This window comes from Schistocerca gregaria, chromosome 10, assembly GCF_023897955.1.
Source record: "Schistocerca gregaria isolate iqSchGreg1 chromosome 10, iqSchGreg1.2, whole genome shotgun sequence".
NCBI lineage: Eukaryota > Metazoa > Arthropoda > Insecta > Orthoptera > Acrididae > Schistocerca > Schistocerca gregaria.
The window spans coordinates 210163197-210186817 of NC_064929.1; the positions used below are offsets into that span (position 1 = coordinate 210163197).

A 23621-nucleotide genomic window follows, 5' to 3' on the forward strand; every position below is an offset into this window, starting at 1 on the left:
TTAAAAATATTTTCAACCTGTAATTTTTCATTTATAAGCTTTTCATTGTGCTTAACAGTAATACTGTTGTCCTGTGACCTTGGTTGCCCTGTTTCCCTTTTAACTATATTCCATATTGTTTTCACTTTGTCATCAGAGGTGCTAATCTCAGACTTGATACACATACTTCTGAATTTTTTAATAACTTTCCTTAATATATTACAATATTTCTTATAATGGTTGAGCTTTTCTTCATCTCGACTTATTCTAGTGTCTTGGTATAGTTCCCATTTCCGGCTTCAAGAAATTTTAATCCCTTTAGTCAGCCATGGTTTTTTATCAAGTTTATTTGAATTATGATTCACTAATTTCTTAGGAAAACTGTTTTCAAATATACCCACAAGTTTATCATGGAATAAGTTAAATTTAACATTTGCATCAGGTTCCCAATAAACATCCTCCCAGTCTACCCTTTTCAAGCTTTCCTTAAATTGTTGAATTGTTATATGGTTAATTGGGCATATTATTTTGTTTGTTTTTTTCAGATTACTGTATGGAGCAAAGTCATGAATTGAAAGTAGCTGTGCATCGTGATCAGAAAGCCCATTCTTAATACGATAGGTGCTTACTTCTTTTAATTTATCTTGGTCTATGAAAATGTTATCTATCAGGGTGATACTGTCTTGTACAATACGAGTAGGAAAATCAATGACTGATGTCAGATTGTAAGAGCAAATTAATAGTTCAAGGTCGTTCTTCTTGCTTGAGTGTTTAAGAAAATCTACGTTAAAATCTTCACAAATGATAATGTGTTTTCCCTTTTCTGACAGATAACGCAGCAAGAGATCTAGGTTTTTAAGAAACATTTGAAAATTTCCAAGTGGGGACCTATACACAGTCACAATTATGAATTTACCACTGTCCAATTTAAGCTCACAAGCGCATACTTCAATGTGCTGTTCTACACAGAATTTTGCGGTTTCTATGTTTTTAAAACTATGTTCCCCCTTAACATAAATGGCAGCTCCTCCTTTATCCATATTGTCTCTACAAAAATAAGTTGCTAGTTTATACCCATTAATATTTACATTTTCCATTTGTGTAGTTATATGATGTTCAGACAGGCACAGTACATCAACTTCCGTTGTATTTTTAATATTCTCAAAACAAATTATTAGTTCCTCTATTTTGTTCCTTAATCCCCTGATATTTTTGTGAAATATGTTAACACAACTGTTTCCTCTACCTTTTTTTTTACCTTTAAGAGCTGCCTGTCTGGACATCTTGTTCAACCTAAAAAAGGTGCCCCTATGCCCTTTCGGGTCACAGGGGTTTTGCCTTGAGTGCTAGTGGCCCCCTTTAGATGACCTACAATTAAATCAGCTAATCTATCCTTCACTAGACTATTTAGGTGCAGGCCATGTCGAGTGTATCCCCATCTCCCAATGCTACCAACAGGCACTGTATAAATGTGTGTTTTTGCACCGTCCAGCAGCTGCTCGCTCAACTCTCTGTTAACTCGCCACACAGAAGGGTTAACCGAGGGCTGATTGTAACGCTGCAATACCTCAACAAAACCCACATTCGTACATCCTGTTGCAGCTCCTATTTTATCCAGGTCACTCTTAATATCATAATTCCTATCCTTAGCCAGGCTGTTTCCTGCCCCACCTATTACTATCACCTCATCATTCTTGTCAAAGTCCCTACAGAGTGGTCCTGTGTCTTCTATCACCTGGCTAAGCCTAGCACTTGGCTTAAACAAACTTGTGACCTGATAAAATTATTATATTCTTCTTGAAGTCTGCAGGTATTTCATCTGTCTCGTACATCTTTCTCACCAGCTTTTGTCATGGCTGGCTCTCCTAAGGCTATCAGTATCCCTAAAGGAATGTTGTCTACTCCTGGGGCCTTGTTTTGACTTAGATCTTTCAGTTCTCTATCAAATTCTTCATGCAGAATCATATCTCCCATCTCATCCTCATATATGTACTCTTCCATTTCCATAATAGTGCCCTCAAGTATGCCTCCCTTGTATAGAACCTCTATATACTCCACATTTCTGCTTTCCCTTCTTTGCTTAAGACTGGTTTTCCATCTGAGCTCTTGATATTGATGTAGGTGGTTCCCTTTTCTCCAAAGGTCTGTTTAACTTTCCTGTAGGCAGTATCTATCTTACCCCAATAATGCCCACCACGATACTGCCAATCAGACGAAGGCTACACTCCAGTACATGTTTGGAAAACACTGCAACATCCTCCATACAGACCGGATCCTTCACCGTGTGATTTTCACATCCTTGGAGACCTGAAGAAAGACATCCGAAGACATCAGTTTCAATCAAATAAGGAAGTTGGTGTGGTTGTGAATCCATTAGTGGCCAACCACATTTTATGAAACAGGAATTGATCATCTCATCTCCCAGGGGGGTAAATATCTTAATGCTAGTGGTGATTACTTTTGAATGGAACATTCCATGGACCTGTTATGGTGGGTGTTCAGTTTTCATTTGACTGCTCATATAATGTAGCTGCTTTCACACATGGTCCTGCCTGTGACAACTGTGGCAGGCAGTGCAGGGTGCATGTTTGGGACAGTATCTCACATTTATCAACCACAAAGGAATAATCCATCAGGTGGAGGATTGGGGGTAGGATAAGACTGCATTTTATTGGCAGGACACTTGGAAAATGTAACAGATCTACTAAGAAGACTTCCTACACTACACTTGTCCATCCTTTTTTAGAATGCTTCTGCATGGTATGGGATCCTCACCAGACAGGATGACAGAATACATCAAAAAAGTTCAAAGAAGGGCAGAATAGGGGAGATGGTGTCACTGAAATGACACAGGGTTTGGGATGGACATCTTTAAAATAAAGTAATTTTTCACTGTGGAGGAATCTTCTCACAAAATCCAAATGACCAAATTTCTCCTCCAAATGCAAAAATATATCGTTTAAACTGACCTACATAGAGAGAAATGATCACCATGATAAAATATGGGAAATCAGAGATCGAACAGAAAGATATAAGTATTTGTTCTTTTTGCGTGCTATATGAGATTGGAATTATAGTGAATTGTGAAGGTGGTTCAATGAAAACTCTGCCAGGCACTTAGTTGTGTTCACAGAGTATCCATGTAGATGCAGATTTAGATGGGGTGGATAAGGATATTCCATATGTTGGGTGGGTGACAAAACCCCAATTTGGATGATGTGGGTAGGAATTTGAGCAGGATATCTCTAATCTCAGGGCAGGATAAGTTGTCTTACTTGAACTTGATTATCTTAGTTGAACTTGACTTGCTTTATTGCTGCCATTTGATCATCACAGTCAGATAAATCTTTTAATATGTGGCTCAAATCTACTTTGTGGAACACTATTGTGTTCAGAAATAAATTATCAGTTGCTGTTCTTTTGTTGTTGGAACTATTAGTGTGGGGTTGAGGCGAAAGTGGAACATCAGTTACTATAGAGGCCCCCAGTTAGAACCACCCATGATGAAATTAGTGTTGAAATCTCTGGATATGATCTCTTCTTACTTATTTCTACTACGTCTTATTAGTATCATTTTTAAATTTTAATGAAGTTCAATATGACAGCTTAAGAATGCCAGCTTCAGAAAAATAACTAAACAATGATGCGTGCAGTATGAAGTGAAAATGGATCTAATGGATATATAAAAATTCAACTTCAAAATGAAAATTCAAGTAAAATTAATTTACACAATTATAAGGTGCCAGTCTTCACACCATATCAAAATATAGCCCCTAGCTTACTCAATATTGCCAAAAACTTTTAACACAATAACACTTCCTTGTAGATAACAGTGCCATGTAAAAAAGGTATGACATTAAAATTAACAACTGCTAAGTCATTAACATATAACACAAGTAATGATTGCCCTACCACTGTTCTGTGGGGCACGTCTCAAATTACTTCTATGCACGGGGCTGTACATCAGAAGGCCAATGCTTCACAACCGCTTGCTTAATTGTGTGTCAGTCCTCCGCAATACATCAGGGTGTCTGCACAGCACAGATTTGACACATCCTCAGTTTGTTTATGAGGGTATGTGGCATTGTATGACTATGCACAGATCACACAATTCTGTATTGTGGGCCAGTGGGTCACAGATGTAGAGATGGTGCTTGGTGTCATCTCAGATGTGCTCCACTGGGTCCAGATCAGGTGAACTTGGTGCCCAAGAAACCAATTTGCCTTCAATAACCTGTTCTGCGAACCACTGTAGCACAATTCTGGTGTTATGAAATGGCCAGTTATTCTGTTAGCAAATACCATTGTCTTTGAGGGAGACAACAAGGGTGAAGAGATTAAGGTGGCCTGCAGTAATGTTCACGTAGTCCACAGGTGACACATTGCCACAAGTCTCACGTAAGCCCAGGTGAATGCCCCCATGGCAAAATACTGCTACCATCAGCCTGTAGCTGTGACACAGTGTGTTTTGAACAGTCGTTTGCCTGGATGTTAGCACATCCAAACATGGCCGTCAACTTTGTGTAGCAAGAAACATCATCTGATAAAGTGACATCTTTCCACTGATTCAAGGTCCAATCGCAATGATCACAGGCCCACTGCAATCATAACTGACAATGCTACATGACAATGATACCTGACAATCATACCTGTACCAGAGGTACTGTCTCCCTTGCAGTAAGTACAGGATCTGTGATTTCTCATCCAGTTGACTGCAAGTGGCATGTCAATGGTAGATCTAACTATCCTTTACAGGGTGGATGAGGACCAGGGAGGATTCAGGGTGATGTACTGATCCCCCTAACCAACAAGTTTCAGGTCTGTCTTTCACTAAAACTGAAATTGGAACTTGCTTTAACTGTTTTGGGGGAACCTGTTTTGTCCAGTGTCAGAAGGAGACAAACGCAACAGGGCAGACATCTATTAATTGTTGGCAGTTCAAACGTATGCTGAGAGACGAAAGGCTATGCCAGCAGTCATTGAGGGAACATCGGCTGGGAGAAGAGGTTGAGAAGAAACCCTTCTGTGTAGAGTTTCAATGAAGCTCACAATTTGCAGCATTGTCCCCAGAATTGATTGTGGCTCTTTGGTTCTGAGTTGAGTGTAATGCCTGCATGACTATGCAGCAGAGGCTTTGAAAGTTCTAGACAAGCTAGTCTGTAACTTCCTCGACTTCCACCATAGGGTTGACAATTGTATGGTCCACATATGTGGAATAGGTGTGCACTAAACATGAGAGGCTCCTACTTCGGTAGCTAACTGTGTGTGGAATGCACACAAGGGTTATTTTAGAGTAGGTGACTCTCCATCCAATCCAGATAATGACAGCTGTATGAATCCTAGAAGTATCAGTGTAAGATCAAAAGAAATGCCTCCCACACGTGAGAGAACTAAAATTGTAATAGTAAATTGTTGAATCATTCGCAACAAACTGACAGAGTTTGAAGTGCTCATGAAAAGCACTGAATCTCACATAATACTAGGTACAGAAAGCTGACTGAAACCTGAAATTCATAGAAGTGAGATCTTTGGGGAAAATTTTAGTATACAGGGTGAGTATAATTAAAGTTAAACTTTCAAAACACTGTAGAAATAACACCACTGGTCAGAATGACATAAAATTGCAATGGAATATTGTTGGAGAAGAGGGAAAACGTATGGCAGAAGAAAAAAAAAATAGAGTTAAAATTGATCAATAGATGGCACTCCTATCATGTGCATGACCCACTGAAGTTGGTATAAACATGCTGGGTACACGGCTTTTCCTCCTTTCGTGTCAGCAACATTCACCATGACTGTCTCAATGCAGGATCATGTTCTGCTTGTAAAGCTGTATTACAAGAATGATGACTGTGCACACATTGCTCTGCAGAAGTTCCAGACATTGAAGGGTTTGAAAAAGGTGTTTGTCTGATGACTGCTGTGGGTCTGGAGAAAATGATTTGGAAATTCGAAAAGAAGCATTATTTTGGTTTGCAACCTGGTAGAGGGAGGAAATGAATTGACTCGATGTCAGTGCAAGCAATAGCCACAGCAATGCAGGAGATGGCGAGTGGTGGCGTGCAAACATGTAGTGCACAGAGAATTGCCTGAACATTGGACATACCCATGAGCATGGCGAGTAAAATCCTAAGAAACATCCTTCTTTACTATCCTTTCAAAATTACCCATGTGCACAAGTTGCTTCCTGTTGACCTGCCAGCAAGAGAGACCTTTTCTTTAGAATTTCTTGCTCGCATGGAAGTGGATAATGATTGGCTGTGGAAGATTTATTGGACAGATGAAGCCCACTTCCATCTGACAGGATATGTCAATATACAGAATTGATGATTATGCACAGTGGAAAATCCACAAGCAAATCAACCAATACCACTTCATCCTGAAATGGTCGCTTTGTGGGTTTATGGCATCATTTATCATAGGGCTATATTTTCTCGAAGACACAGGTGCTTCTGGTCCTGTTATCAGTACCATCACTGGTAAGCACTATGAATGTCTTTCACGCAACCATGTCATTCCAGCTCTCCAACAGCGTGGATGTGTGGATGGGATCATTTTTATGCAAGATGGGACACCTCTGCACATTGAAAATCCAGTTAAGCAGCTGCTGAAGCGCCATTTTGAAAATGCTAGAATTATCAGCCACCATTTCCCTACTGTCTGGCTGTCTCAATCACCTGACTTCTGGCTGTCGGGCTATCTGAAAGATGTTGTGTTCAGTGTTCCAGCTCCAAACTTGGCTGCACTGAAGGCATGCATTGCGCAACACATTCTGAACGTTACCCTGGAAACACTTCGATCAGTTGTGGAACGTGCTGTTTCTCGATTTCAACTTGTTGCAGAAAATGGTGGACAGCATACTGAACGTGTTTAGTGCCTGTCACACAGAAACTAATAATCTGATTTGATTTTGAGTGATACTTTTTATGCACTTTTTGGCCTCATAACAATTAACACCCAGTGTGATTGAAGCTATTTGTGTGGTTTTTGGCCTCAGGACAATTAAAAGAGCAGTCTAAGGCACTGCAATCATGGACTGTGTGGCTGGTTCCGGCGTAGGTTCGAGTCCTCCCTCGGGCATGGGTCTGTGTGTCTGTCCTTAGGATGATTTAGGTTAAGTAGTGTGTAAGCTTAGGGACTGATGACCTTAGCAGTTAAGTCCCATAAGATTTCACACATATTAGAACATTTTTGACAATTAAAAACTGATTTTTCCCATCTGATGTGATATGACCTTGCCATGGTGGATGGGCTTACATAACTAACAGTATCATACCTGCACACACATGCACGCTGCTTAGTACAGTTTCTTTAACATCAAACATACACCTTAGGTATTGTTGTATGACTGATTTGTCATTTGTAGTCAACCATTATTAAATTATGATGCTTACAGTGCCATCTTTTGCTACATACGGTAACTATTTATTTTTCTTCTGCCATACATTTTCCCCCTTCTCTGGTAATATTCTATTGCAATTGACCTGTGGTGTTATTTCTACAGCGGATTGAAAGTTTTACTTTGATTATAATCACACTGTATATTGAAAGGATGAGCAACTGGGAAATGGAGGTGGTGCATTTGTCACAGTAGACAAGAAACTCAAATCCACTAAGGTAGAAATTGTAGTTACATGTGAGATTGTTTGGGCAAGACACAGTATCAGGTGTGGCATAAAATGACAATTGGATCCTTCTATCACATACCAGAATCATCTCCTGATGTAACTGAAAACTTTAGAGAAAATCTCAGTTCACTTGTACATAAGTTCCCCAATCATATTGTAACCAGCAGTGGAGACTTCAATCATCCAACAGTTAATTAGGTAAATTAATGTTTTTTTAGTGGTGGGCATGATAAGACAACCTGTGAAACTTAACTAAATGTCTTCTCTGAAAACTACCTAGAACAGATAGTTAGGAACCCCACTCTTGATGTAAATATATTGGATCTAATGGTAACAAACAGACCTGAGCTCTTTGAGGATGTTCACATTGAAACTGGTATCAGTGATCATGATGTGGTTATGGCAATAATGGCTACTAAAGTATGAAGGACAACTAAAACAAGCAGAAAGATACACATGTTCAGTAAATTAAATAAAAATCAGTAGTGTCATATCTCAATGAGGAACTTGAAACTTTCAGCAGATGGTGGAAGCATGACGGAGAATTCCACCTCAAGTTTAAAAGAACAATTCATAAAGGGAGGGAAACTCCATTGTATACAGTCACTGTAGTCTAAAGAAACAGAGATTACTGTGTAACAGATATAAAGCAAAGTGTACAGCTATAGATAGAGAGATGCTGAATGAAACACATTTGTCTGTCAAGAGAGGATTGTGTGATGCCTTCAATGACTATTGTGGCAGAATATTGTCAAGTAATTCACAGAACACAAAGAAATTCTGATTGCATGTAAAGGCTGTTAGTGGCACCAAAGTTAGTATCCAGTCCCTAGTGAATGAGAAAGGAACTGAAACAGAGGGTAACAAAGCTAAAGCTGAAATGCGCAATTCCATTTTCAAATGTTCCTGTGCAAAGGAAAACCCACGAGAACTGTCCTCGTTTAATCCTTGTACAACTTAAAAGATTAATGTAAAAAGTACTAGTGTCAATGGTGTTGAGTAACAACAGAAATTGTTAAAAATGAACAAAGCTCCAGAGCCCAATGGAATCCCTGTCACAGTATATACTGATTTTTTGGCTGAGTTAGCTCCTCTTCTAATTATAATTGACTGTTGATCCCCCAAACAAAAAACTGTGCCCAGTTCTTGGAAAAAGGCACAAGTTACACCTGTCTACAAGAAGGTTAGTAGAAGCGATCCACAAAACTACTGTCCAATATACTTGACATCAATTTACTGTAGAATCTTAGAACATATTCTGAGCTCAAAGACAATGAGATATCTTGAAAGAAATGACCTCCTCAATGATGAAGTAAAGTGCAACTCACTCTTTTCTCACATGCCATACTGAAAGCTTTGGATCAAGGCAATCAGGTAGATGCTGTATTTCCTGATCTCCAAAAAACATTTGACTCGGAACCAACCTACACTTAATGTCAAAAGAACGATCATATGAGCTGTCAAGTGAAATTTGTGACTGGAATGAGGACTTTTTGGTAGGGCAGATGCAGCATGTTATCTCGGACGGAGAGTCATTGTCAGATGTAGAAGTAACTTTGGATGTGTCCCAGGGAAGAGTGTTGGGACCCTTGCTATGTTATATATTAATGACCTTGCAGATAATATTAATAGTAAAATCAGGTTTTCTGCAAATGATGCAGTTATCTATAATGAAGTACTATCTGAAAGAAAATGCATAAATATTCAGTCAGATTTTGATAATATCTCAAAGTGGCGCAGAGATTGATAACTTGTTTTAATGTTCAGTAATGTAAAATTTTGCACTCAACAAAATGAAAAAAACAACAACATAGTACCCTATGATTACAATATCAATGAGTCACTGTTGAAATTGTCCAACTCATACAAATACCTGTGTGTAACACTTCGTACGGATATGAAATGGAATGATCACATAGGTTCAGTCATGGGTAAAGCAGGTGGTAGACTTCACTTTATTGGTATTATACTGGGTAAGTGCAGTCAATATGCAAATGAGATTGCTTACAAATCACTTGTGTGAGTGGTACTAGAATATCGCTCAACTGTGTGGGACCAGTTCCAAATAGGACTAGTAAGAAATATCTCACGAAATTCCAATCACCAACTTTCTCCTCTAAATGTGAAAATATTTTGTTGACACTGACCTACATAGTGTGGAACGATCACCATGATAAAATAAGGGAAATCAGAGCTTGTACGGAAAGATATAGGTGTTCATTCTTTCTGTGCGCTATACGAGATTGGAATAATAGAGAAATGTAAAGGTGGTTCGATGAACCCTCTGCCAGGCACTTAAATGCGATTTGCAGAGAATACATGCAGATGTAGATGTAGATACAGAGAAGGGCAGCATGAATGCCCACAGGTTAGCTTAATCCGTGAGAGAGTGTCACAGAGATGCTGAAGCAACTGAACTGGAAGACTCATGAAGATAGACATAAACTATAGTGAGAAAGTATATTAACGAAGTTTCAAGAACTGGCTTTGAATGATTACCCTGGGAATATCCTACAACCCCCTACATATTGCTCACATAAGGATCATGAGGATAAGGTTAGAATAATTACTGCAAACACAGAGATACCAAACAATCATTCTTCCTGCGCACCATACATGAATGGAACAGGAAGAAATCCTAATAATTGATACAGTGGGATGTAGCTTCTGCCATGAATCTCACAGTGGTTTTCAGAGTATAGATGTAGATTTAGATGTAGGTGCTCTTGGGTTAACATAGGAACATGTAGTGTGGAACTGCCCACTCGACAGTGGGCACTGGATATTATACTCTGGAACACTTATACCTGCACAACTAATGTACTCTGCATCCACCCTTCCACAGACTGCTGCCTATCGTGCTTCGCAGGGTGGATATTCCTCCAGCCTCCATGTTATGTGGCAAGGTGTGGATGTACGACAGCTTGTCACCTACTCACAGTTTCATGGTCCCTCGAGCACTTCCCACAGATGCTCGTGACATTAGGACACAAACACCTGACCACCTCTGCCATTTCCCAGATGATCAATCCCAGGTGCTGCACCATAACAACGTGATCTTCATCAAACAGAGCACATTGGACAAAGACTGCTAGATATTATCACAAACCAAAATAACAAGGATAGATCCCCAACAGTAGGACTGACTTTTGGAAACCACCTATATGGTGTTGTAGGTTAAGATCCCAGGTGTCACACACTGCAGCCATTCACCCTGGCGGGTCCCATTTTTGTGAATAATTGATGAAAAAATTTCAGAATTTTGCTTGACACTCAGAAGCATTAAAAAAGTATCACCTTACTGTTTGTGCGGTGCAATGGATAGGGTAAGGCCTTGATGTGCAGAAGGTTGTGCATTTGGATCTCGGCTGGTCCTTCAATTTTGTTACCTTTAAAGCTTTATGGAAATGACTTTGATCATTATTTTTATTCAGTTAATTGATTTAAATGTAATTTTTTATTTCTGCTCCTTTGCCACGTAATTTTAATTAACTTATGAGCCATAACTTTTTCATTTGTTCTTATTTTTTTCTTTGTATCATCCTTTTCCATTCGAGACTTTTTGTGAATGTCAGTTTAATTACATTTTTTTATTATAATATTTAAGTACTTGTAAAAGCCAATCTGTTAGGTAAGAAACAAAAGATGACAAAATTTCTCAATACTGATTGTGCAATGGTGTCAAAAATGTATTTTTCATTACAAGATGTGCATTTTTTTTTTTTTTATCATCATACAAACATTTAAAACCAAGACTAAATTACTACTGCACTATGAATGACATAACACAAATGAAAGTTTAACCGAAAGAAGGGATTGTAAATAAAATGAAATTCAAGCAAAAAGAAGAATATAAATAATGAATGTAACAACACGGGTGAAGAAAGAGAACAATAAAACTAAAGAAATTAAATCAAAATCAATATATAAAGTTAGTTAAATTCCCATTAAGAAAGATTTCAAGTCATTAAAGTTATAGGGAGAAAAAAGTTGTTACAATGATTAACATCATGTGACATAGGATTAGCAATAAAAAATTGAATTTAATGCAAAGAACTTATTACAAATAATAATAAGAGCAATTTCAATAAAGATTTAAAGATGCAAAGATTGAAGTATCTGGCAAGATTTGAACCCGACTTTCTGCATGTGAAGGACTTACCCTATCCACTACATCATGCAAACAGTCAATACAATGATACTTTTTAATGCTACTGTCCAATTTTTTTTTCAGTTGCTTGTGAATGAGGGTCCATCAGGTTGAATGGCTGCAGAGTGTGATACGTGGGCTCTTAGCCTGTCACCATACAGATGGTTTCAAAAAGTCAATCCCACCAATTCGCATCTCTCCTTTTAAGCCCTTCACCAGATGCTGACAAAACACACATCCATTCATACATGCATAAGTCACACACACATGGTCACTGTCACCTGTATGTGGTAAGTCCCAATCTGTGTGGAGGATGACAGTGGTGGCCAATTCCTCCACATCCGAGCCATATAATCACTACAATGCTTCGATTCACCGTTACCTCTGCTCTGCTATACAGGGCATAAACTGATAACTGTTACAACATGCCACAGAGGTATGGAGGAATTAAGAAGAACAATCTTTATTTATTTATGTAGATTTTTTTCGTGGAGCCATCAATATGATGGCTTTTGCAAATGTCAAGAACAGTTACAAACATAAAATACATTTTGATCTTAGCCTTACAGGTAGTAATTAAACAGTAAATTGATGCTTGTCAAAATACATCACATCATACACATATTAATACACCTGGTTATTTTTTTTATACGTTACTTTACAGCTCTTAAACTTAACTGTTTAAAATTTGTTGAGTGGATAGAGAAACGTCTCTATTAAGATTTCTTTTAGTTTTGATTTGAATTGATTTTTATTACTGTTTTTCCAATGTCCATTAGTATATGGGCTCTGGTCTCTCATTTTTAATATTATTCTTTGTCAGTAGTAATTCTATTTGGAACTGGTGTTGTGGTAGTGTATACCACTACATTTAGTTACTTCTGTTTTCTGTCAGACAAAAAAGAAATTAATTTATAAAGATACAAAGAGTATATAGTGAAGTACTTGTGTTGTCTGAAAACCTCACGGCAAGAGTCTTTATAGCCTAGTCCACGTATGATCCTTAACCCTATTTCTTGTAGCAATAGTACTCTGTTAAGATGAATGTCTGCAGCACAACTCCATATTTCTATACAGTAGCTAAGATGGGAATAGACTGACCCATATACACAGTTTTAAGCGTGTGAGTGGGCACCATTGTGGACAGTTGGCTAAGAAGTACAGCCCATTGCTGACTTTTTTACATACAGCGTTAATGTGGCTAATCCACTGCAGGTTTGGGTCCAGATGGACCCCTAGAAATTTAAGCCCGTTTGCTTCCTCTGCCACTATGCCGCATACCTCATTTACACATGATTGGTGTGAACTGCCCATTGTAAATATTAGCATCTAGGATTTATTTGCATTGACTTTTAATCATTGTGCATGAAAATATGAACTTAATTCTAGCATCCCATTACTTGCTGAAAATTTCAGTTCCTCACAATCTTTACCAAGAAACAAAATTGAGGTGTCGTCAGCATAATTTACAAAGTGCGAGTTAATGGTGTGTACGTCATTAATATGTGTCAGACAGAGGAAAGGTCCAAGAATTGAGCCTTGAGGGACTCCCTGTGCCACTGTTTCACTTGTGGATTTAAAAGTTAAGATATTATTGTCAATTTGATGTGTAAGTTTGGTACACTGCTTCTAATTCACCAGGTAGGTGGGTAGAAGTTTCATTGATGCATCACTTATATTGTATGCCCAGAGTTTTTTTAATTGAAGCTCATGGTTTACTGAGCCAAAAGCTTTGCTCAGGTCACGGAATATTCTGGCTGTGTGCATACCCTGTTCTGTATTGCTATATACTTCATGGAAGGAACTGGTAACAGCAGTGACTGTGCTTAGGTCTTTCCTAAACCCATGCTGCGATTTGGTAAGCATTTTATGTCTTGAGAAAAATGTTGAGAGTTGTGATAGGGTAACTGTTTCAAATATTTTACTGAAGGTAGGGATTAGTGATATCAATGTATAATTTGAAACTTCTTCTTTACTTCCCTTCTTATGGATTGGCTGTATTACATTTATTTTTAAGGCATTTGGGTATATGTTTTCATTAATGCTACAATTGATATGATAGGTAAGGAGTTTAGTTATTTCATTGGCATATTTCTTTAACACCACACTTGAGATATCATCCCATACAGATGAATGCTTGTTCTTTAGCTTTTGTATTGTGTTAAATGTTTCCTGTTGATTCACCTCTGTAAATTAGAGCTCTGTACCATTTGTGACATAATTTGGTGTGCCAGCCTGTAGAGCTATAATAGTGGTCGGTTGGTCAAAAGGAGAGATAAAATGGTTATTGAATAAATTACATACTTCATTTGGATCTTTCACTAGATGGCCCTCATGTCTAATGCTAAATGTTTCACTCTGCCCCTTGCTGGTGACTTAAAAATGTTTATTGATTAGTCTCCAGGATACCTTACCTATTTTTGCTGAATGCTCTATTGCATCATTGTTTATCTGTTTCCTCAAGAGTAAAAGGTCTGTCTTAAAAGTGTTTTTGGCTTGATTGTACTTTTCCTTAAATATATGTAGCTTTGTTTCCTTGTACAGGGTATTACAAAAAGGTACGGCCTAACTTTCAGGAAACAATCCTCACACACAAAGAAAGAAAATACGTTATGTGGACATGTGTCCGGAAAGGCTTACTTTCCATGTTAGAGCTCATTTTATTACTTCTCTTCAAATCACATTAATCATGGAATGGAAACACAGCAACAGAATGTACCAGCGTGACTTCAAACACTTTGTTACAGGAAATGTCCAAAATGTCCTCCGTTAGCGAGGATACGTGCATCCACCCTCCATCGCATGGAATCCCTGGAGAATGGCGTATTGTATCACAGCCGTCCACAATACGAGCACGAAGAGTCTCTACATTTGGTACCAGGGTTGCGTAGACAAGAGCTTTCAAATGCCCCCATAAATGAAAGTCAATAGGGTTGAGGTCAGGAGAGCATGGAGGCCACAGAATTGCTCCGCCTCTATCAATCCATCGGTCACCGAATCTGTTGATGAGAAGCATATGAACACTTCGACTGAAATGTGCAGGAGCTCCATGGTGCACGAACCACATGTCATGTCGTACTTGTAAAGGCACATGTTCTAGCATCACAGGTAGAGTATCCCTTATGAAATCATGATAACGTGCTCCATTGAGCGTAGGTGGAAGAACATGGGGCCCAATCAAGACATCACCATAATTCCTGTCCAAATTTCCACAGAAAATCTGTCTTGATAACGTGATTGCACAATTGCGTGCGGATTCTCGTCAGCCCACACATGTTGATTGTGAAAATTTACAATTTGATCACGTTGGAATGAAGCCTCATCTGTAAAGAGAACATTTGCACTGAAATGAAGATTGACACATTGTTGGATGAACCATTCGCAGAAGTGTACCTGTGGAGGCCAATCAGCTGCTGATAGTGCCTGCACACGCTGTACATGGTACGGAAACAACTGGTTCTCCCATTGCACTCTCCATACAGTGACGTGGTCAACGCTACCTTGTGCAGCAGCAACTTCTCTGACGCTGACATTAGAGCTATCGTCAACTGTACGAAGAATTGCGTCGTCCATCGCAGGTGTCCTCGTCGTTCTAGGTCTTCCCCAGTCACGAGTCATAGGCTGGAATGTTCCGTGCTCCCTAAGACGCCGATCAATTGCTTCGAACGTCTTCCTGTAGGGACACCTTCGTTCTGGAAATCTGTCTCGATACAAACGTACTGTGCCACGGCTATTGCCCCGTGCTAATCCATACATCAAATGGGCATCTGCCAACTCCGCATTTGTAAACACTGCACTGACTGCAAAACCACGTTTGTGATGAACATTAACCTGTTGATGCTACGTACTGATGTGCTTGTTGCTAGTACTGTAGACCAATGAGTTCATGTCAACACAAGCACCGATGTGAACATTACCTTCCTTCAATTGGGCCAACTGGCGGTGAATCGAGGAAGTACAGTACATACTGACGAAACTAAAATGAGCTCTAACATGGAAATTAAACATTTCCGGACACATGTCCTCATAACATCTTTTCTTTATTTGTGTGTGAGGTATGTTTCCTGAAAGTTTGGCCGTACCTTTTTGTAACACTCTGTATAAGCAGTCAAGATCGTGTATATTCTGCCTTAGCTTAATCAGCCTAGGTGTAAGTTTCAGCCTAGTATTACTTTCAAGACGAGTGTTGGTTTGTACCTTGGTTATCTCTTTGAGAGAGCAGCAGCAGTTGAAATGCTTCAGCATTGTCCTATAAAATTTTTCCCATTTGTTTCCTGGCCATTTAGGTTGGTAAATAGTGTCCCATTTCTCCTCTGCTAAATTAGTTTTGAAGGCACTGATGTTGGCACTACTCAGGATCTGCTTCTTCTCAGTTATCTTAGTTGCTGTTGGTACAGCAAACCTTAAATATTGTAACACTTGACACTAGTGATCTGCGTAAAGAAAATCAACAGTTTGAAAGTTAACACTGTCTTTTATATTTTTGTTGACTATTACATAATCTATTGTACTGGAGCTTGACTCTATTACTCTAGTGTCAGAGTTCATTATATTTGTGATATTATATGAGTTTAATATATCTGTTATTTTCAAAAAGGTTATACTAGAGGAGTTTGCATCAATGTTTAAGTCTCCAACTATGCTAAGGTCAGTGGGGCCTGTTTGTCTATTTGCCCTGTTAAGTCTATCAAGATAGTACAACACATCTGTATTTGGTGGGCGGTACATACTAATAACTTTATGTTTAGCTAACCTGCTTGAATGAGTGTATATGTGGACAACACCAGCCATTTCAATTGTTTCTTATTTGCAGTATTGTTCAACAAATGAAACTTTCTTGAATGGAAGATGATCATTTACAAATATTGTCAGCCCACTCCCTTTGTGTTGTTGCCTGCAGTAGCTATCTGCTAACACATAACCTTCTAATTTGTAATACTCAATTTCATTGTCTTTTAGTCCATGTTCTGTAATTACTAACAAGTGTGGTGAATTCTCATCCACAAATACTTGCAGAAAATTGAGTTTATTCCTGAGATACTGCACATTTAGATGCATTATCCTAAAGGGCACTGATATTTTACAACACTTTGTGACATGGTATTCTGAATCAGTCGAATTATTACACAAGTCTTTAACACTGCACTGTAATGACAATTTACTCACTTCCAAGACGATTTCTTCAGCATGTGAACAGGGTTCTTTCCAATCCAAGGGGTTGCCGACCTTCGTTGAAGGCTTTTACCCAATGTGCCATTGTTCTGTATGGCAATGCTGATTTCTCACATTTCTCTTGAAGACCTTGATGACACTGTCATGCCGTATGACCTCTGGCACATTCAATCTTGATCCAAGTCTGTTGTTTCTGTTTCGAAAACATAGTGACACCATTACGTTAGACCGCTCTCTCACAAGTGATTGTTTTTCCCTCGATTGTGCGCACGCCGGTGACGTGGGACAGACAAGTCCATTTGCTTGGAGGTAAGGTAGGTATGTCAACAATGTGTGCTATCAGCGACAATAGTAGATTCATTGCATAGTGTGTCCACAGCAGTGTTGCCACTATTTAAGTTCCAACCTATGTAATATTGAAGAAGGCCTTGTTGGCTGAAAGCTCACTTTCTTACAGTCTTTTTGTTGTGCCTATCTGTGATTCAGCATGTCTGCTATATGGTGAGTTTTGAATTATTTTTTTTCTATACCATACCTAATCATGGATTCAAAATAGCTTGTACATGCCACTTTCCATGTGTCTATGTCAGCTGCAGTTGATAATTTTGAATTCCAAAAGCAAAGCTGCTCAATATGTTTGCTATGTTCTCAATGTGTGCCTGCCAGGTCAAATTTCTATCCAGATTTAATCCTAAAACGTGACTGAGTCATCTTCTTCTATGTCTTGGTTGCTGTGAATAGTCTTAACCTGCTCACATTTTTACTGTTTGGTATTAAATTGCATCATGTGATATGTTTAGGTTCACCCAATTTAGCTGAAATCAAGTCTCTAAGGTACAGAGGCTACTGATCACAGAGTTGGAACTTTTTCCCTCACTCCTGATTTTCAAGTAAAACAGAAGTATTATATGTGAATAGAACTGTTTGGGAGCTAGTATTTAATGGACTTGGCCTAGTATGGGGCCTTGTGGAACACCCTGGGATATTTTTTCCAAACATTGTAATAGTTTGCCCTATTTAAATAAAAGCTTTGTGTTTGATAAGTAGGGCACTGTCCTAATGCTGTTACTTTTCAAGTTTGTAAATAAGCAACAGATGGTTTACACACTCAGACGCCTTTGTGGGGTTGCAGAAAATTCCTGCTATCTTTTGGGCAGGTGACAAAGAGCAGGACAGGGCAGGACAGCACTGCACAGATTTTTGTGAGTCCATGATGTAAAAGGAACAGCGCAAGTTGTGGCACGGGAGAGGGCAGGAGAATACAGTGCCTACTTCAGTCTTCACTGAGCAGTGCCTGGGACACAGTTTATTGCATGAGCACCATGCAGCTAATGGATGGCATACAGACCACATGGCCTGGCAGGGTGGACGTGAAAGTGGAAACTGCCTCTACACACACACACACACACACACACACACACACACACACACACACACACACACACTTTCTCTCTCTCTCTCTCTCTCTCTCTGCCTTTTGTCGACTGTGTCTCAATATGCACCTGGCCTGTTGCTCTTGTCTTATGATGTACCTATTCTCTCAATGAAACTGTTCACTGCATCTACTGTGTTTTTCTGTTGTTGGAAACCACACTGACTGTTTAGAATAATAGAATATTTTGCAATGATTTTCTGGATTTGGGCAATAGCAACTTTTTTCAAATACTTTGGGTATTACTGGGAGAAGTGAGATAGGATAATAACTTTCCATGATCTCTCTTGATCCCTTTTTGAAAATTGGTTTGACTGCAGCATATTTCAGTACCTCTGGGAAGCACACCTCTTCAAAACATTGATTCATTATTTGAGCTAGTGGGTTTGCAATTTTAGTGGATATTCCATCCCAACCTGCAGAGTTTTTATTTTTTTAATGTTAGAATTGCATTTTCTTCATCCTTTAAGTGGTCAGTGGCCATTATGTTGCAGTTCATCAGTGTTTCTCTGTCCAATGTAATGTCCTACATTCTCTCTATTCACCTCAACGATCAAACCCTAACCTAACCTAACATAAACTGTGATACGGCTGTCAGTGTTTACCCTCTATCTGTGTGATACTGCCTACAGGTGCAATGCTGTACATGGAGGAGTGCGGGGTGTGCTCGCTGCCAGCGGCCGCCCAGACAGCAGGCGTTGTCTCTTTGGTGAGTGGGTACTTCTTTTACTGTGCCTGTTCTGATGTACCCTACTTCTTCACAGCTTTACTAAAATGTTATGTTTTCAGGAAAAAATAATTTGGCAGGTATTTACTTGGCCACGTAACCCAAAATTCATCACTCCATCCTAGCAGTGAAGTGGACAGTTTTAGATTAACAATCAAAAGCTTCATGTAATCATAGCTTACACATAACTCGGATGCAGGATTAACAGTGCCCAGATTCTCGTTTCTTAACAACCTGACCTACTTTTCTTGCAACATAATGTTAGTTGTGCATTATTGCAACTAAGGTAATTATAAAAATTTACAATTTTTTATGAGTTTTAGAAATAAGTTTTAGTAATCTTTCTCACCTCCTTTTGCAATTTGGTATCTGATATTATTCCCAGATCAAAGGTCTGTTTATCTTTTATGTTCAAATTGGGCTCTGGTTTCATGATTATATGTAGAACTTGTATATTAGTGAAATACTTAATGACATTTTCCCTGATTTGCATAAAAGATTGGTATTAGTATAGTAGATGAACCACTTGGTGCAGTAGAGATCCCCAGTTTTTTAAAGTATTTCTTTACAATGAGACCTACTATATTTCTAGTTATTATTGTTATGGAGCTTTTCCAAGTTAAAAAATTGTGTCAATTTTTGTGCCTGTTTGAGAGAGACAAAGTTGTCTTTAGGAAGGTTGCAATCTGAGAAGACTGCAGCAAAGTGCAGAAAGACCTGCCGATGACCAACGACTGATGCAAGCACTGACAGTTGGCCAGGAATGTAAATAAATGTAGCATTTTGCACATAAATGGGTGGAGAGATCCATCACTGTGGACTAGACTGTTGGTGATAAATAATTTGAAACAGTAACAACTGTAAAATATCTATACTTCAATTAGAATAATTTTGCATTTGACATTTTTGTGAGTCAGTGATAGGGAACAACCGCGTATCGACCATAGCTCTATTTCAAGTACCATGTGCTCACCATGTCACCTATTTTGCAGGTGCTGGCAGAGCCTCATCAAATGTGACTGGCTGCAAGCCAAAACACTGTCTCCTCCACTGCAGTTTGTCATTCAAAAAGTTATTTAATTGAAGTAAAGGAGTAACTGTCCAGAGTGGCCTTTAGTAAAATGACTACATCAAGCTAACTGTAGAAAAAGAAGCAGCCTGGATAAGATGCATTGGAAGAATGTCTAAGAAATGTAACTCATCCATGAAAGATGTGGATTATGAAACACTAATTTGAAAGATTCTTGAGCATTTCTCATTTTCTGGGACACTTACCAGGTTCAATTAATAGAACAGATAGAGAATGTGTGATGAACAATGGTGTGTGCAATTTGTCACAGGTTCATTAAGAAAGTGCAAGTGAATTGCAGAGGTGTGATCTCTCAGGATTTTTGAGTGCAACTGATTAATAAGGCGTTTCCAGGTGTTCTGGTGAGTTGTCATTTCCATTTCCTGCACAATATTTTAACAACTGACTCATGTATCTTCTTCGGGTGCTGAAATTTTTGCTGTTATGAGTAATGGACGCTTGCACTCCATACAGACACTAAACTAATGTCTGTCTCAAGCCACTATTTTGTTAGGGAGCACAATGTCATAAAAGATTGATCTTACATATGGTGGATATTATCCAACCTGCGTATGTTGTCGAAAATTTCCTCTTCTTAGAGTGACGTGATGTGACACCTTAAGTTTTCTCAGCACATTGTGAGGAACATTTGTGTCACACCTAACTAAAACAACTGAGTAAATCAGCTGTTAATGAGCACTGCCGCCTAAAATGTAATTGTAAAATGAAATACAATGAAACCAGTATTGTGGTGCAAATGCCAAGTTTCTAGGACAACACCATTAAGGAATCTATCAAAATAAAGAAATCAGAAAAACAGGGTCAGAGCTCTCAGTTTAAATAATGCCAATTTAACTGGAAATGGAAATGAAGTCACATGCTTCTTGACAGAGCATAGGGGAATGATGCGGGATACCTGCACCACCGTACTAGGCAAGGTCCTAATGGAGGTGGTTTGCTGTTGCCATCGTCCAACCATAATGGGAATGAATGATGATGATGTAGATGACACAACAACATCCAGTCATCTCAGGGCAGGTGAAAATCCCTGACCCTGCCGGGGATCGAACCTGGGACCCCAGGCTCAGGAAACAAGCATGTTACCGCGAGACCTCAACCTGCAAAATTACTTTAAATAATTTATTAAAATATTGCTGGCTATGGTATCCATCAGAGTTGGAAAACACAGAGGGAATTTGCATTTCACAGAATATCACTGCAAACTCTGAAGAACAAAAGAGCATCAGAGGGCACAGAGGACACTGAGAATCAAACTTGGCTATAAACAGTGGTACAAGACTGACATTACTTCAAACAGCAATTGGAGTCTAGGCAGTGAGTAGATATTGCAGCGAAACATAGTAAGAAAATGGAAATGACAGCTCGGCAGAATACATGGAAGCACATCACATCATCAGCTGCAGAGATGATCACAAGCTCCAGTGCCAGATGTTACGAGAGAGGTGTTATGCATTTTACAGAAGTTTATTGTTTAAAGTCTTAGAGTCTATGATCTGAAAAGAGGCAACATTTTACTTCTTTCCACATAAATCTCAGAAATGGCCATGCTGAAAAAATCAGAGATATTACAGCATGTATGGAGGCTTCCCAATAGTATTTCTCCCCTCATACCATTCAAAAAGGAACCCGAAAGTACTGACTGCTACATGCTGTAAGATGGCTTGTGGAGTGTACATGCAGATGTGTGCTGTGCCACACATTCTACAGTGTACACTACTGGCCATTAAAATTGCTACACCAAGAAGAAATGCAGATGATAAACGGGTATTCATCGGACAAATATATTATACTAGAACTGACATGTTATTACATTTTCACGCAATTTGGGTGCATAGATCGTGAGAAATCAGTACCCAGAGCAACCAACTCTGGCTTTAATAACAGCCTTGATACGCCTGGGCATTGAGCCAAACAGAGCTTGGATGGTGTGTACAGGTACAGCTAGCTGCCCATGCAGCTTCAACACGATACCACAGTTCATCAAGAGTAATGACTGGCATATTGGACGAGCCAGTTGCTCGGCCACCATTGACCAGACGTTTTCAGTTGGGGAGAGATCTGGAGAATGTGCTGGCCAGGGCAGCATTCGAACATTTTCTGTATCCAGAAATACCCATACAGGACCTTCAACATGCGGTCGTGCATTATCCTGCTGAAATGTAGTGTTTCGCAGGGATCAAATGAAGGGTAGAGCCACAGGTCGTAACACATCTTAAATGTAACGTTCACTGTTCAAATTGCTGTCAATGTGAACAAGTGGTGACCGAGGCGTGTAACCAATGGCACCCCATACCATCACGGCGAGTGATATGCCAGTATGGTGATGACGAATACAAACTTCCAAGGTGCGTTCACCGCGATGTCGCCAAACACGGATGTGACCATCATGATGCTGTAAACAGAACCTGTATTCATCCGAAGAAATGACATTTTGCCATTCGTGCACCCAGGTTTGTCCTTGAGTACACGATAGCAGGCGCTCCTGTCTGTGATGCAGCATCAAGGGTAACCGCAGTTAATACCAATAATCTAGTCTGTGCAACAGAATTAAAGGACAACTTTTTTGAAACTCCTTAATTCTCACACATTGTCATGCTAAGCGTGAAATTTAGCTCAAAGGTGCGTACAGCCTTCTTCCACAATGGTGCAAAAGCCTTGTCACATCGCCATTGGTCTCAACAACACTTCAGACAGCAAGGTGTCAACACATTGGAGAAAAAGCTACAGCTCAGAAGTTAGTGTAACCTGTGACATGGCACCAAATTTTACCACAATTCTGCCCAATGCCACTGTGGATGCGTCACATGATGAGAAGGTAATCACAGTCCTCTTACCTTCATTTCATCTATGTGACAGAGATCAGAACTGGGATGCACAGCATTGAAATCACAGTTATCTTATGAGTGGCTGTGGAAAACATTCTGGACTCACCTCTGCTCAGAACTGGCACAGAAACACCTCGGGCGGGGGGGAGGGGGGGGGGGGGGGAGATGGTATTGAGAATCTCAGTGAAACCACTTGTTTTCTTGAGGCATCATTCCCACATATTTTTTGGTAAAAAACAACAGTTCACAGTGGGATGAACGACAAGAAGATGTCCTTGACAACCTGTGACACTGACATCCTCAGATGTTTTGACCATTTTCTAAGGTCACTTTGGTACTACATTCCCATTAAATGTGATCTGACCCTTTTGGAGTGCAACACGACTGCAATTTTTGTTCCTGTGCACAGGTTGGAGCCCTTTGGGATCGTCCAACACCATTTGACGAGGTTTGAATGTGATCCAAAGCAGCAAAGGATGCTTATGCTTCTGCGTACCTTGTGTTTTGCAACTTCCTGTGGTGTGATCATGGGAGGGGAGGGAGGGTGTGGGTGGAACTGCTCAACACAATTTGATGAAAGTTTGAACGCAGTTCAAAGCAGCTTATGCTTCTTCATTC

At 39.4% G+C, this 23621-nt stretch overlaps 1 protein-coding gene across 1 annotated transcript in view; it reads left to right on the forward strand.

Moving 5' to 3' along the window:
* The window catches only part of LOC126293349 (uncharacterized), a 77921-nt gene that overhangs the window by 22526 nt on the left and 31774 nt on the right, over positions 1-23621 (forward strand). The window contains exon 2 of the mRNA XM_049986543.1: positions 18994-19070. Coding sequence (XP_049842500.1) covers positions 18999-19070 — 72 coding nt within the window. The 5' untranslated portion in view covers positions 18994-18998. The remainder of the gene's footprint in view (positions 1-18993; positions 19071-23621) is intronic.